This window comes from Pongo pygmaeus, chromosome 4, assembly GCF_028885625.2.
Source record: "Pongo pygmaeus isolate AG05252 chromosome 4, NHGRI_mPonPyg2-v2.0_pri, whole genome shotgun sequence".
Classification (NCBI taxonomy): domain Eukaryota; kingdom Metazoa; phylum Chordata; class Mammalia; order Primates; family Hominidae; genus Pongo; species Pongo pygmaeus.
Window position 1 is genome coordinate 147,554,345 of NC_072377.2, and position 17,404 is coordinate 147,571,748.

At 39.6% G+C, this 17,404-nt stretch overlaps 1 protein-coding gene across 10 annotated transcripts in view; it reads left to right on the forward strand.

The window, feature by feature from the left end:
- Positions 1 to 17,404, forward strand: part of ARHGAP26 (Rho GTPase activating protein 26) — a 454,090-nt gene that overhangs the window by 263,831 nt on the left and 172,855 nt on the right. For all 10 annotated transcript variants that reach the window (XM_054487310.2, XM_063665239.1, XM_054487312.2 and 7 more), the window contains exons 13-14: positions 3,411 to 3,476; positions 8,019 to 8,093. In XM_054487310.2, coding sequence (XP_054343285.1) covers positions 3,411 to 3,476; positions 8,019 to 8,093 — 141 coding nt within the window. The remainder of the gene's footprint in view (positions 1 to 3,410; positions 3,477 to 8,018; positions 8,094 to 17,404) is intronic.

Here is a 17,404-nt window from a genome sequence, read left to right on the forward strand (position 1 = left end):
TCTCCCAGACTTCTTTGATTCTCATTCCTATGAAAAGATGATCTTAAGCACCTTTCAAAAGAAGAACTAAAAGGCTTCACCTGACTATGGAATCGTAGTTATAAACATTTTGGGAAACTCCTTTAGCACAAAACGTAATTCCCCATCTGACAAATGCTTTCCAGTAGGCTCTATTGTGACTACTGTATAAAGGAATGAAACTCCTCCCTGCACATGAAAAGATTCCCAACATGATTAGTCATTAGGGAAATACAAGTCAAAACCACAATGAGATACCTCTTGACACCCACTAGGATGGCTATAATAAAAAAGACAATAACAAATGTTGGCAAGGATTAGGAGAAATTGGAACCCTCATACATTGCGGGTAGGAATGAAAACTGGTGCAGCTGCTTAGAAAACAGTTTGGCAGTTCCTTAAAAAGTTAAGCATGGAGTCATTCTGTGACCCAGCGATGCCACTCCTAGGTGTATACTCAAAAGAAATGAAAATACCAGTTCACACACAGACTTGTACACAGATGTTCATAGTAACATTATTCACAACAGCCAAAAAGTGGCAACGGCCCAAATATCTATCAGCCGATGAATGGATACATAAAATATGATATATCTGGACCATGGAATATTATTTAATCATAAAAAGAAATGAAGTACTGATGCTACAACATGGCTAAGGCTTGAAAACATTGTGTTAAGTAAAAGGAGCTAGACATAAAAGACCACATAGTGTATGATTCCCATTTATGTGAGGTGTTCAGAACAGGCAAATCCATAGAAAAGGAATTCTCCCCACAGCTGGGAGAAGGGAAGAAATGGCTAATGTGTATGGGTTTTTGGGGTAGGGAGGAGGGCAAAAATGTTCTGGAGTTAGATAATAGTGATTAATACACAGCTTTGTAAATACTCTAGAAATTGCTGAATTGTATACTTAAAATGGGTAAACTTATGGTATATGAATTATATACCAATAAAGCTGTTATTTAAAAAAAAATCCTCCCCTGGATTCCAACAGGTATTTAGCCTCTGTATTATAGGTTGTTATTAAATTTGAAAAATGCCTGCTGCATGAGTTGAGTTTTATTTGGAAGAATTATTTTGATTTGGCTTTCAGCCTGTAATCAGAATCTTGAGATGCCATAATTTGCAGAGCAAATACTTTATTTATACTGGGAAAAACAAGGGATTGAGTTAATAGGCTCCTTACCATTTTAAGGGAATAAAAAGAATGGTGTATATAGCAAATAATCTCCAGGGAGAAAAACATTGTTTTTCTGTTTCTTTTCTGGTACTTTACTTACTATCCTAGAGGCTGAGTGTATTTGTAATAAGCATCACTAAGCAATAAGTATGCATGTAAGTATAGGAACTATTAATATTTCAGTTTGGGAAGAGTTGTTTTAGGAATTAGCATTCCTTTTTAGTTTAATTTTGAGAATTCTCGGTGATTAAAAAATGTTTTAAAATCTTCAGCACAATTCACAATTGCAGAAACATGGAACCAGCCCAAATGCCTATCAGTCAACAAGTGGATAAAGAAACTGTGGTATATATATATGATGGATTACTACTCAGCTATAAAAAGGAATGATTAATGGCATTTGCTGCTACCTGGATGAGACTGGAGACTATTATTCTAAGTGAAGTAACTCAGGAATGGAAAACCAAACATTGTATGTTCTCACTCATAAGTGGGAGCTAAGCTATGAGGATGCGAACGCATAAGAATGACACAATGGACTTTGGGGACACGGGGGAAAGGGTGGGAAGGGGGTGAGGGATAAAAGCCTACAAATAGGGTGCTGTGTATACTGCTTGGGTGATAGGTGCATCAGAATCTCACAAGTCACCACTAAAGAACTTACCCATGTAGGCCAGGTGCGGTGGCTCACGCCTGTAATCCCAGCACTTTGGGAGGCTGAGGCGGGTGGATCACCTGAGGTCAGGTGGCCAACCACCTGGCCAACATGGTGAAACTCCCATCTCTACTAAAAATACAAAACTTAGCCGAATGTGGTGGTGGGTGCCTGTAATCCTAGCTACTAGAGAAGCTGAGGCGGGAGACTCGCTTGAACCCAGGAGGCGAAGGTTGCAGCGAGCCAAGATCATGCCACTGCACTCCAGCTTGAGTGACAGAGTAAGACTTTGCCTCAAACAAAAAAAAAAAAAAAAAAAAAAAGAACTTACCCATGTAACCAAACACCACCTGTTCTCCAATAACCTATGGAAATAAAAAAATAAAATGTTCATTTTATCTAAGTTTACCCGTATATGCTAAGAATTAAAGAAAGATTCATTTTGGATTAGATCCAAGGTGAGTTCAGGTTCTGCTCACTTCTCAAATATTACAAGTTTATTACTTTCCCTGAGATGACCGCAAATCATCTATAAATACTTGCTTTTCTACTTTCTGCCATTTTCTTTTCCACTCTGACCATTAAGTGGTAGACTATCTTGACCCACTGTCCTAAGAAGGTCAAAGATGAACCCATTCTTAAAGATTATCACTGGGTAACCAAAACATGGGGGTGAATTTTAGGGAATTTCCAGCCTTGTTGTCAGGTTAGAAGTTTCCAGCCTTGTGTGGTTCTCTGCTGTGGAAGAAGTTGCTGCTGTTGATCATTTATTTTCTGGGTGAGAACCCTGTCACCACTTGCTCATTTCCCCCTAGAGGATGGCCCCACTGCCTTCATGCTGCTTCCTTAGGTAGTGTCTTTGTTCTTGGCTGTTTTAATTTTCCTCTGAATCATTTTTCTTCTTTTATTCTTTGTTCTATTTTTCCTTTCTTCTAGTCACCTGAGCAGGATTATACTTAACTCAGGGCCACATTTAAGGCAGTTTGATGGTATGGGCTCTAGAGCAAGTCTCCATGTATTGGCTCTGCATCTTTGGTCAAGATACTTAGTTTTACAAAGCTTCAGTTTCTTCATCTGTAATATGGGCTAATGATAATGTCAACCTGGAGGACTTACTGGGATCAAGTGAGAAAATCTATTTTAAGCACTTACCCAACATTTATAGACCACTTAATTTGTGCTTTTTGAAGGAGACCGCAATTAGTTCTACAGCTTCTGTTAATAGCAGAGCAATGTAAAGGTACCTATCACCTTATGCTGCAGTTTCTTCACCTGTAAATTGAAGATAATTTTACAGGTTACTACAACTTGAGGTTACTATGAGAACTAAATGAGATAATACATGCAAAGCACTTAAAACCATACCTAGCATATGGAAAGCTCTCAATCAATACCAGCTATTATTATTATTATGTTATTCCTGTACTGTTATTGGGAAAAATTAAAAGGATATGTGACCACAGCATGAGATTGATTCATCCTGGTTTGGTTAAACCCTATCCTGAGGTTGATTTCCATGGCTAGCAACTTGACTACCCTTCTCTTGCTCTTTCAGCTGCGCAGTTGGACAGCATTGGCTTCAGCATAATCAGGAAATGCATCCATGCTGTGGAAACCAGAGGTAAAGTGGTTTAACAGATGGCATTGTTCTCATAGAAGGTCACGCATCTGGTGAGGAGTCAGACCTGCTACCTGCTGTTTCCTGACTTTAAGTGACTCATTAGCTCCCCAAGTGCCATTGTCAGTGGATTTCCACAAGTCCTGTTGGTCTCAAGCAGGAGGTCCTAACTGATTTTGTGTCACCAACTTCTTTGGCTGATCAGAAGAATGTGTTAAATATCTAAAATACATATGATTATATAAACCAGTTACTGAAATTCAATTTTTAAAATATTAAAAAACACAGGGTATCATGATATATGTGTTTCTTTGTTAACACTTTATAAGTGATAGTGGTGGGTCTGATAGCCCACATAATTTGGGAGCAGTGATATTTCAAGATATCCATAATAATTGTAATGTATTATGAAAATATCTGTGATTTCTGACCAAGTTGCAGGTACCACTAATGGTCCTGTGATTTGTTGCTTACATCCATAAAGGAAGGAAATGCTTAATGTCAGTTATAGGTTAGTGAAGATAAAGATGTAATTGTTTTCCTGTGTAAGTTCACAGACACCCTGAATTTTCTCTGGCAGACATCTTAGGGTCTGTGAACCCAAGATGCTCTGGGGAGCTAGTCCCTGGGGACCACCCAGGTAGAGAAAAGGGGTCAGGCCCATGTTCACATTGATCTTTCCCAGGTCTGTGGGAGCAGGACATTAAGATCAAGGAGGCTGGTTCATCCTGATGGTCTCCATCCCTTCTTCAGAGACAGCCACAAAGGAGATTCCTCAGTCCCAGCAGTTTGAAGCTTTGAGTTTGCTGGTCTGTTGTACCTCTGAGAAAAGCTATTAACCATCTTTCCACTGGATTTGATTTGAACCATTGTCAGAAATATGAATCTTATTTACTCTACAGCCGCTCAGCCTACCAGCTCTTTTTAAGCAGTGGAAAGAAATTCTCTCTTTTGAAGCAGGATTCATAACTCTTACCAGTTGAGAAATATACACTTTTTTTTTCATAAGGACTGTGAGGCATTAAGTAGAGGGAAGAGAGAGAATTTAAAAACCTACCCTTATGTATACTGTCAAAAGATATTTTTTCTAAAACAGTTGTAATGTATGGAAATATTTTTAAAAATGTTCAGTTATTTCTCCTGTACCTCTCTTAAATAAAGAGTTAAGGCAGCTTGTAAAGGTATGTAAGATATATCCAGAGAGTATAAAGTAGAAGTAGGTGACATTTCTGGGAATTGGTCTTGAGGAAATAAGGATATGGGCCAGATTGAGCCATAAGGATGTTTACGCAGTGGCGATGTTAAGGTACAAAATCAGAAACTGGCCAAATGTCTCAAAAATGGGTTGAATCAACAATGGTACATCTGTGTAGTTAAAAACTATGAATCACTAACAATGCAATGGAAATACATTTTTTGACATATGGCTTTTTTTTTTTTGAGACAGAGTCTCTTTCTGTCCCCAGGCTGGAGTGCAGTAACGCAATCTTGGCTCACTGCAACCTCCGACTCCCTGGTTCAAGGGATTCTTCTGCCTCAGCCTCCTGAGTAGCTGGGATTACAGGCACACACCACCACGTCCAGCTAATTTTTGTATGTTTAATAGAGACGGGGTTTCACCATGTTGGCCAGGATGGTCTCAATCTCCTGACCTCGTGATCCACCCACCTCATTCTCCCAAAGTGCTGGGATTACAGACATACGGCATTTTAAAAATTATTTATAATACATGAGAAATGCAAGTTACAGAGCAGCTGCTCAGTATGAGCCCGTTCTGGGAGCAGTGGGGAGAGGAGCTGTCGTATTGCACAGGTTTCATTGTGTTCTCAGTGGCTCTCTGCTGATTTTTACTGTTTCCCTTTAACTCATCTATTTACCTTAACTGTAGTTGCTAAGTTTTTTTGAAGTGTTCATTACTAAGGTAATTTTTCTTTTTTCTTTTTCTTTTGGGATGGAGTCTTGCTCTGTTGTTAGGCTGGAGTGCAGTGGCTCAATCTCTACTCACTGCAACCTTGGCCTCACAGGTTCAAGCGATTCTCCTACCTCAGCCTCCTGAGTAACTGGCATTACAGGCGCCTGCCACCATGCCCAGCTAATTTTTGTACTTTTAGTAGAGATGGTTTTACCACATTGGCCAGGCTGGTCTTCAACTCCTGACCTCAAGTGATCTGCCCACCTTGGCCTCCCAAAGTGCTGGGATTACAGGCATGAGCCACTGTGCACGGCCTGATTTTCAACAGGAGTTTTAATTTTTTTTTTTTTAATTTAAAAGAAAAGACCGAGAATAAAATGTATAGGGTTTAAAGGTAGAGGCACAAAAATGGAGCCAAAAGCGAGTCTAAAAAAAAAAAAAATTCTCTTTCCCTAGTAAAGTTCATATACTTGCTTGAGCTGGGCCACCTGTTCATCTCTCAGTCTTCAGCAGCCAAAATCAAGAGAGAAACCTAATCATTTAAAACTGTTCACAGAGTCTGTAGTAAATGCAAACTGGTAGCTCAGGAGGACAACTTTTTCTGATGTAAAACTACAAAATAAGTACAATAAGTAGGAGAAGAAGAGGTGTACAAGTTCCTCTTCCCCCTCTAAAATGAAAATGGAAATGATGTAATTTAACTTCTAAGAAAGTCTTCATTGAGCACAAAGAAGAAATAAGGACAGTATGAGTTAGGTGCCATTTTAGCGTAAATAGTTGAAAAAAGTGGGTATCTCCCGATTGCAGTGTGTGTATGTGCATACGTATTTATGGTGACCAGAGATGAACAGACTTCCCATACTCTCTGAGATTTGACAATTGTCCAGTGGGAGGTGGGATTGTGTAAAGTCCTGGGAAAGCACAAGGATAGAAGAAGTAGAGACACTTAAGACTTTTCAAGCCCACAAGCTGACATGTTACTGAATCAAGTTTCTGCCACTGAGTAACTTGGGACCCATCACTTAGTTTTTGAAGTTTTTGACCAGGGGCTCCTAGTCCGTGAATCATGCAGAATGATGTACATGATTTTACAGGTCCTTTTTAGCTGTAAAATCCTATCATTCCAGACCACTTGTTTTTATTCATTAGTTCCATGTCTACATAGGTCTTGTTGAAAGTACTGCAGAATTGGTCCTTTCCCGAATTTCTTCCAGAAGATTGTGTTTTGGCCCCCAAGTATTTTATACTGGCCTTGATGGAGTATAAACTCAGTGTTTTGTTTATTACCATGTACCATATACTGATCCAGGGGCTGAGGATATAATGCTGAACAGGACACAATTACTGTTTACATTCTATTGAGAATGTAACAGAAAAAACAAGTAAAGAATCAAATAACAAAGATAATTTCAGATATTGTTAACTGCTATAAAGAAAGAAAACAGGGTAAGGGAATGACCAGTAGTGTTTATTGTGGATTGCTTTAGATTGAAGCGGTTTTATTTAAGCTGAGATCTGAATGATGAAAAGCTCTGGGAGAAGAGCAGTCCAGGTAGAGGAAACAGCTGGAGCAAAGGCTATGAGGTGGGACCATGAGCTTGGCATGTTGAGGTGACAGGAAGGCCAATGAGTGGAGCAGAATGCATGTGGTCAATGATGCAATCAGAGGTAGTCAGTGCTCAATAGTATAGGCCTTATAGGCCATTGTAAGTAGTTTTGATTATGGTCTAAGTGCAATGGGAAGCTATTGGAGGGTTTTAAGAGAAGAGGTGGTGTGAACTAATTTGTGCTTTAGACAATTCACTTTGGCTACTGGTTGAAGAATGGACATCAGAGGAATAAAATAGGAAGCTGGAGCTCTATTACTTGAGAGGGGTCAGATATGATGGGCCTGGAACTAACAGGAGAAAAATCATTTCAAGTCACCTGGTCTAAATTGCCTTCTTTTGTAAGTGGTACAGTGGTGATCTAATCCATGTATTTAAATGAACAGAAACACTGCAGTGGGTTAGTTTTTGATTCTTTGTTTAAATGTTTAATTTAAAAGTAAACCCTTACTAGTCTAATTATACAGTTCCTTGGGTTGAAATAAAGGTGGTCTTTTTTGATAAAGAATATTTATATTATAAATGAATGGATCTTCTAATTTCTCAGTCTTGGCTAACATTCCTTAAAATTAAAAACGTTCTTACACCTCCATATTTTCATTTTATATGTAAAAATAGATTATAAAGTGTCTTTTTCTGTTGTATGAATTTTTAATCATGTCATTTTTGGCATTTTAATTTTAAAAATTGGTTAAATATGACATATTTAAAAGTGTACATTTTGCATCTTTTAGAACTCTTCATATGCTGCCTTTGGCAAGAGAAAGGAAAGCTTCTTTCGCCTCTGATGACTGAACTAACATGAGGGCTGAAGTGTGCAGCACATCCGTGAAATCCTAGACAGCTGTACCAAATCCCACTCCTTTGCTAGGAGCTGAGCTGAGTGACAGGGGACTTTAATTAGAGCAGCTCTTAGGAGGACTGAGAAAATGGAAAAAAAAAAAAAAAAGAAGTGCATTTGGCTGGATTGGCCTGACTTGCGTTCTGACGTGCCTCTAATTAAATCATCACTGTTTCTTTCCTCAGGGATCAACGAGCAAGGGCTGTATCGAATTGTGGGGGTCAACTCCAGAGTGCAGAAGTTGCTGAGTGTCCTGATGGGTGAGTGCCGCAGTGGCTCTGCTAGGCAGGTCCCTGGGTGGGGGGCCCACTCTGAAAAGTCACCAGGTCTGTGAGTAGATACAGCCTGCGGCAAAGGAATCAGGGTGTCCATGAGCTGTCACCTAGAAGTCATCTGCCCCATCGGTCAGTTGTCATGGCTTCAGACACTTCTGGGAAAGGTTCTGAGTAGGACTGGACAAAATAAAAAATGCCAGGGCCCAGACACCACACCCTCTCTGTCTGCAGGCTCAGTGCTCTGGTCCAAGTGGCACTCGGTCACTCATGTGACCGCCACACCCTACTCTGTCTTTAATAGCTTATGACTCCCTCCGTTCTCTTTTGGGACAGGTATTTAGTGGGACACACCCAATGCCCAAGGAAAGGCATCATTCTGGGCTCCAGAGGACCTCAGAGTTCATGTTCCTGATACTGAGCAGGTGTCATGTAACTCTCAGATAAAATGTATATAAGCTGATAAATCTTCTGATCCTCTTTGCTTCTAGATTTCAGCTGAATACCTGTCACTTGAGCAGCAGAACCTCCTTTGCCACTGGCTGATATATATACAAAAGCACTGTCTCCAAATGTGCAGTATTTGAATCAAAAGCCCATGAGTCCATGAGCCAAATTTGCTTAGGCTGCAGATTTCCTGTATTTTTAGATATGAGTGCAGCCAGCCTCCATGAGTCACATGGATCTAAATGGCAAACAGATCAGATTTCACAGAGGCTGTTATTCCTCCGCATGGAAGCCCTGGCTTGTAGAGATGGACTGTCACTTGGGGTACCCAGCTCGGTGTTTTGGACAGGGACAGTTCTTGTGTTAGTATTTGTAATTTCTTTTGCCATCCCACTTTCTGAAAATAGCTTTCTTATGTAAAGAACTCTCTTCTCTCATGTTGGCCAGAATGACTGTCTTTACCTCTTTTTGAGAGAGTCGTTCACTTCTTGTAGCCAAAACCCTATTGTATTGCTAGTTAGAGTGAGATCTGTTGTTTGAAGCTATGATTACTTGCGAGGTACTCTAGCAATGAGTATCTGGGTTTTTTTGGTTAAGATTTGAAATATGGTTAGTTTTTGTAAAAATTAAACTTTTCATTTTGAGATAATTGTAGATTTACATCCGGTTGTAAGAAAAATATAGAGATCCTGTATACTGCTTACCCAGTCTCCTCTAAAGGTAACATCTTGCAAAACACAATTTTAATATCACAACCAAAATATTGGCATTAATTTAGTCAAGATGCAGAACATTTCCATCACTAAAAGGATTCCTTGTGTGTACAAACACATACCACACTTCCCACCTTGCACCCTGTGTCTAACCCCTGGCAATCAGTAATCTGTTCTCTATTTCTATAATTTTGTCATTTCAAGATTATTATTTAAATGGAATTATACAATACAGAACCTTTTGGGATTGGCATTGTTTTTCAATCAGTGTAATGTTCTCAAGATTTATTTTTGCTGTTCCATGTATTAATAGTTCTTTTTTATTGCTGAGTAATATTCCATTGTATGGATGTACTGCACTTTGTGGAACCATTCATTTATTGAAGGGCATCTGAGTTGTTTCTAGTTTGGGGCAATTATGATAAAGCTTCTATAAATTTTCATATGTAGTTTCTGTGTGAGCATATGTTTGTTCCTCTGGGATAAATGTCCGAGTGTGCAATTGCTGGATTGTATGGTGATAGGGTTAATTTTTGAGAAATTCTAACATAAGGAAGAATTAAGAGTCTAATAGGTGTCAATCCTTAGTTTTTCATTTCTGACCAGAGCTGCAAACATTTGTGGGGTGTCTGCTGCTTAGAACGGATGTCAGGTGCTAGAGATTAAATTTTAGAAAGAACTGTTCCTTTTCTGTAAGGAGTCCTGATAGGGTGAAATATGTGTGTATATGAAAGCTGTAATGTAAAGTATGATATTCATGCTTAATCTGTGCAGGGTCTAGACGACTGAGTAGTGTAGTGAAAGAGAGAGTAGAAGAATAATTCCAATTCAGGAAGTATTCTGAACAAAGGGTCTATGGTGGCTACAGCAAAGGGTATTGATTCTATGATTATTATTTTAATATTTCTGAAAGACTTACTTGAGGCTGGGACAGGAGAGTTTTAAAGCTGAATAGCTAAGGTGGTCTTTTTTGTTGAGGAACTTGAATATTGAGCCAAGGTGTTTGGGGTTTTTTCTATAGGAAGTAAGAAACTATTAAAAGTTCTCAATAGTGGGATTATATCCATTATGATGCTTTTGCACACAAAAGTTTCAAGAAGACAAATTCAGAATAGTTTACAAGGAAAAAAAAAGCATTTATTTGATCACATAACTGGTAAATCCAAGACAGAAGCATGGCAGAGTCAGGGATGCCAATGATGTCTTTACTTTTGCGAGATCCTTTGCCCCTTCCTTCTTCTGGCTTCTCATGTTCTCTGACCTCTTCTGGGCTTGGTGTGGCTTTGTTCTCTGTGGGAGTGTCCCAGACAGGTTCAGCCTCTGCAGTCCTTGGAGCCTGTGGTCACTGAGAAGAGAGTGCCTTTCTTGACCGTGTTGGCAGAAGGCTCCAGCGAGGACTTTGCTTGGCCAGTATGGGACCATTCACATGATTAGTTTCTCAATCTCAGACCAGTCACATGGCCCACAGCAGATGGCCTGGATCCTGTGCCTATGTTGGGGGATGTGGGGGATGGGGTGGACAGTTGGGGTGGGGACGGGGTTAGTCCCTGAAACCCAGTGGACTGAGCAGGATTATTGATAGGAAGGTGGAGAAGTGCTTTCCTGAAATAATGGCTGTTGCTAGCTTTTTTAAAAATATATATCTAATACAGATGTAACAATATCAGATTCTAGCATTAGGAGCATAATCTTGGCTACAATGTGGAGCATGTATTTCATTATGGAAAGACATGGAGGAGGAAGATGGTTGTAATAGATTAGGTAAGGCAAACCCTATCAAAGGCTGAACCAAATAGGTGCTCTGAAGTCAGGAAAAAAGGACACACTCATAATGAGTATACAGAGAGAATCAACAGGACTTTTAACCAACTTGATATGGGGGAACAGAAGGGGCAGAGAGATTTCAAAGATGACAGATTATTATGTAAGATGACACTAATGAAAAGAAATATGACATTTTAGACTGCTTTGCTAATCTAAAAAAGAACCACTTTAGCTCAGTTGTGTTAAGCAAAAGAGTGGTTATGAAAGGATCTTCTTTTTATCACTTTTCTTAGTGGCCTTCACACAAGATATTTGTCTTGTTCTCTTCCTTGATTTTCCTGGGGATAGAGAAAATAATCATGAACATTTGAGAAATGTCATGAAAAAGTAATAACTAGCAGCTGAAAGTCACGAGGGCAGCTGCCTCTGCCAGGAGGACATTACAGATAGACTGGAATCTAATCTGAGATCCAACCAGAGCTGCAAGATGACCACAGTGTAACATCTAATTGAAAGTTGAGAATGATATCCAAGATTCTCCCCACCAGTTAAGTAAGTTTGAATCTCTCAATTACGGAATCACCAGGGCTCTAGACCTGAAGGGGGAGCTTCATCTTCTCTTTTGCGAACATGCCCTCAACTTCATCAATTCTTGGTACTGGTAGTGTCTGGGCTAGCCAAGAGTATAAAATAAACATGGCACCTGTGCTCCAAAACCTTCCCCTGAGATGGTTGGGCCGAATGAACCTTTCATTAACTATTTCTTTATCATACATTCATTGGATGCTTATTATGTGCCTGGTACTGTGTAAGATTTGGTTTATCTGTCCAAGGCTCTCAAAAGTGGAGTAGTATGTTTTGGTTATTGAAAGTATGGCTGGTCAGGCATGGTGGCTCACGCCTATAATCCCAGCACTTTGGGAGACCGAGGCAGGTGGATCACCTGAGGTCAGGAAGTCGAGAGCAGCCAGGCTAACATGGTGAAACCCCATCTCTACTGAAAATACAAAAATTAGGCAGGGTGTGGTGGCTCACACCTGTAATTTCAGCACTTTGGGAGGTCAAGGTGAGCGGATCACCTGAAGTCAGGAGTTCGAGACCAGCCTCACCAAATAGTGAAACCCTTTCTCTACTAAAAATACAAAAAATTAGTCAGGTGTGATGGTGCATGCCTGTAATCTCAGCTACTTGGGAGGCTGAGGCAGGAGAACTGCTTGAACCCGGGAGGTGGAGGTTGCAGTGAGCCAGGACTGCACCATTGCACTCCAGCCTGGGCAACAAGAACGAAACTCCATCCCAAAAAATAAAAAATACAAAAATTAGCTGGGTGTGGTGGTGCGCACCTATAGCCCTGCTACTCAGGAGGCTGAGGCAGGAGAATCCCTTGAACCCAGGAGGTGGAGGTTGCAGTGAGCCGAGATCACATCACTGAACTCCAGCCTGGATGACAGAGCAAGACTCGGTCTCAAAAAAAAAAAAAAAAAAAAAAAAAAAAGGCTGAGAATTAAGTAAAACCAGAGACTTTTTTGAATTACTTCGAGTTTATTTTTTTGTACTCTTAATTCATTGGAGGACTTTGGGTTGGAAGAGGAATATGAGAGCCAGTGCTTTGAGAATGTCTTCTTTGTACTGATCAGGATTCCTTAAGAAAGCTTGCTAAAATTCCTCATAGCAAGTGCAGTGTGGCTTTGTACTAGTGTCCTACCAAGAGCTACCCTTGATCCCTTCCTCCTAGCAACAGAAGTCATTAGTCTTTGGAGAGTGAAAAGGACTCTCAAAGGCTTGCAGATTCCTAGAAATAGAATGCCTTCTGTGTGTCTGGGGGTTTTCCCCCCGGAATATTAAGTAAAGATAAATCTTTCCAAATTTTAGCCCAACTTTTTAATCTATACTATTTAATATATAAATCAGCTATACACTTGTTCAGTGTATGTCTGTCTCTCTTCCTGTCTCTCCGTACATATTTTAAATAAATTTTTTCCTGATGAAAAGTTATGAGTGGTCATTGTGAAAATTTGGAGGAATACAAAAAGTAGAAGAAAATAACAGTTCTATATACTAGAGTTAACCTTTATTAACTGTTTTGTCATATGACATGAAAATGTTATATTATTACCTGTTAAATTTAGTATAGTATACTATACTAAAACAGTATGTTTACAAAATTAAACTCACTGTGCAGATATTACAGGTTTTATTCATGTAACACTATAGAGTGTCTATTGTCACATGTCATTCAAGTTCTTCTAGAGTGTGATTTTCTCAGGCACATATTGCACAGATGCTCTATAACTTTTTTAATCAGTCCCCTGTTCTTGGATACATGGGCTAATTGCAATTCTTCATCATTCTAGAAAGCACTCAGGTAAACATCCCCATAGAGGCAGGACAGAGGGTAAACATCCCCATTGAGGCAGCAGAGACTAAGAGCATGCATTTTGAGATTAGACAAGTTACAGTTCCACCGCTTATTTCTTTGACTTAAACAAATGATTCACACTGGTCTAGTCATCTATTTCCGCATCTGTAATAATGGCTCCTGCCTCCATAGTAATGTGAGGATGGAATGAAAAAATGCCTGTGGGTTGCTGAGTCCAGAGCCTTCACATGTTAAATATAAAATGTTAGCTGTTATAATTTTTATATGCATCTCTAATTATTTCCTCAGGACTTATTTTAAGATGTTGAATTGCTGGGTCAAGGTATGTACATGTTTTCAAGGCTCTTAAATGATATTCCCAAGTTTGTAGTTAGCAAAGTCTGAGGAGACTATCCTACACCCCACATCTTTGCCATGCTGTGTATTACTGTTTTGCATATAAATTATTAACATTTTTAAATGTATCTTTTTAAATTTAATTTTGCATTTCTGTAATTTTGGGTGAGGTTAGACTGTTTACATATTTATTGCTGATTTATGCTACTTTTGTTGAATTGCCTGTTTGTATTCTTAGCCTATTTTTCTATTGGTATGTTCTTCTTTTTCTTTAAAAAAATTTTTTTTGTTTTATTTTTATTATTATTATTATGCTGCTCTGTTGCCCAGGCTGGAGTGCAGTGGCTAAGTGTTGGCTCACTGCAACTCCTACCTCCCAGGTTCCAGTGATTCTCATGCTTCAGCCTCCTGAGTAGCTGGGATTATAGGTGCATGCCCCCACGCCAGGCTAACTTTTGTATCTTTTTAGTAGAGTCGGGGTTTCACCATGTTGGCCAGGCTAGTCTTGGACTCCTGACCTCAAGTGATCCACCCGCCTTGGCCTCCCAAAGTGCTGGGATTATAAGGCGTGAGACACTGCACCTGGCAGTGTGTTCCTCTTTTGATTACAAGACCTTTTTAGATCTATAGACTATATTTTCAATATGTTTTTTCAGATTAGTATTTGTCTTAAACTTTATGGTGCATTTGTTTTTGTTGTCTTATGACTATTTTATTGAGATGGGGTCTCACTCTTTCACCCACGCTGGAATGCAGTGGCGTTATATTGGCTCACTGCAACCTCCACCTCCTAGGTTCAAGTGATTTTTATGCCTCAGCTACCTGAGTAGTTGGGACTACAGGTGTGCACCACCATGCCCAGCTAATTTTTGTATTTTTAGTAGAGACGGGGTTTCATCATGTTGCCCAGGCTGGTCTCAAACTCTTAAGCTCAAGGGATCTGCCCACCTTGGCCTCCCAAATTGCTGGAATTACAGGTGTGAGCCACTGTGACTGGCCTATTTTAAATTTTTATGATGTCCAGTCTGTTATCTTTTTTCTAAATGAATTATGCCATAAAAGACCTTCCCCAGGCCAGGTGCAGTGGCTCACACCTGTAATCCCAGCACTTTGGGAGGCCGAGGAGGGCGGATCACAAGGTCAGGAGTTCGAGACCAGCTTGGCCAACATGGTGAAATCCCATTTCTGCTAAAAATACAAAAATTAGCCAGGCGTGGTGTTGCACATCTGTAGTCCTAGCTACTCAGGAGGCTGAGGCAGGAGAATCACTTGAACCTGGGAGGTGGAGGTTGCAGTGAGCTGAGTCGTGCCATTGCACTCCAGCCTGGGTAACAGAATGAGACTCCGTCTCAAAAAAAAAAAAAAAAACCTTACCCAATCTAGAATGACAAAGACCTTAATTTTCCTTAAAATCTGTCATGCAAAGTGGAAACTCTTCTTTTTCCTCTAATACTTATCCACTTGACCAGTATCCATATGAGTCATCTTCCCCCTTCCCACTACTTTTATATATCACCATGTAATCATTTATACACATTGGGGGCCACTGAAGGAGTTTTTATACATATTTTTCTAAAGACAAACAAATCTCTTTATGTATGTTTTTCTGTAATTCTCAATCTTTTAAACACACCAACATTTTTCACCTTTTTAATGCTTAATTTTTCTCCTGATTCTTTATATTCCAGCAAAAATTCTCAAACTTGTCCTCCATCTCAGTATTACTCATTTAAAATTGTAGGGTTGATTGTGATTATTATTTTGCTGCTTATAATGCAGATTTTAACTTTTTGTAATGGATTTTCCAATGTCTTTATTATCTTTACTTATTTAACTCCTTTTATTTCTACTTTTCAGGTATAATCTTTATTATTTCAGTCTGCTACTTGTTTTATTTTGTTGTCTTAGTTTCTGGCATCCATATTTTTAGAATTTTACTTATATGACAGAGCTGGTGTTTTCTGAATTATTTTTCAGAGTGCTTTGGTCTCTGTATTTTTTGCCAACAAATATTTTATAGGATTTTTTTATCTTCTGTTTAATCAAACCTTTGCTCTTAAGCTCACTGTGGATAGATTCTCCTTGTTCTGCTATTTTCCTGAATCCTGTTAGAATCATTATCTTACATGATGATTGGAGGGCTGTTGTACATAATTTGAGCCAACTTTCTGGTATTCTTAAAGCTTTCATTTAGTGAACCTATAAGCCTGCATTGATTTTTCCTGGTTTTGCTATTTGGTCATGGTCCTGGGAGAAGCCGGATTTACTCCTGGATAATCTGAAGCATGCTGTGGTTCTTCCCTCATGACTCTCATGTTTATTCTAGGGCTTTCCTTCTGAATTCACTTGCCTTGATATAAGAGGACCCCCCTCCACTTCTGCTCTGCAGTCTGATTTCATTGCCTGGATTATAATCTCATGACAGCTCTGGGTGCCCCAGAGAGCAGCCCCCAAAAGTGTGTTTGCTGGAGTGGGGTTGGGGGGTTGCAGCATGGCCTTTCCCCCACACCCCTGGGTGGCTTGGGCTATGTTTTTGGTGGGCAGAGGGCCACCACCTATCACATTGTTTCCCCAGCTGGATTTTCCTCAGGCCTCCATCTAAGCTTTGCCTAGTGGATATCCTGGTGGCAGGAGAATGTTGACTGAGAGCCTAATTTTCTGTGCTGTTAAAAATTTGTGTTCCTTTTTTGTGTGTTTTTACCATGATGATAAAGGACTGCAAATTCAGCATCACTGTTTTTCTTGTCCTGTAACCTTTTTTGTTCTTCTTCTTCTTCTTTTTTTTTTTTTTTAAACCACATTTAAAGCAAACTTAGTAAAACAGAGAACACAATGAAGGTATTATAGAGCAGTGCTGTAAAGCACAGAATTATAGTAACATGCTTCACCCACTTACCGCCGAGCCAGCCATGAACTATCCTTCTTTACTCTGGGACCTTGAATGTCTGCATTTCTTTTTTCTATGCCCCTTATTTCCCATACCTTTTCACAGAGTGGCATAAATAAAAGCAATCAATGACTTCTTTCTGAAGAAATCAGAATGCTTTATGATGATTTCTAAGACCTAAATGCTTACATAGGATTAAGTGGAAACAGCCCAGACTTTGAAGACTGTAGCCTACTGGAGTAGGGGAACCATGAGAAGAGCTAACGTCCAATTTTGTCTACCAGTAAAGGGTAACAGACAAAGGATGACAGGACCAGAAGATGATAGACTACTTGGATAGAGGATTGATCATTCTGGGAGCTAGCAATACGGCTACTAATCACAATCCTGAGTCCCTAAAGAAGAAACACACAGATGGAAGCTCACCTCCTCCTCTGCTCCAGCCACAATCACCTTTGCCTGTTGGGATGCTTCAGGCAGGCTCTCCTAAGACTGGGTCTTGAGCCAGTAAGAGCTTTTGGATCTCAAAACAGAAGGGACTGTTAGAGATAGGATATGCACATAAAAAGCTGGCATTAGCAGTTGCCTCTACCTTTTCATGTATATCTGGTTTTTTTTTCTTTGAATTCTTAACACGTGCGTGTATTACTCTCTCACTTAAAGAGAGAAAAAGATTAATTTGCATACACTATAATGCATTATTAGGAAATTCAAGAGTACATAGGTAACTTTCCTAATAATTTCCTCCAAAATATCCTTCATTTTGTCTGCA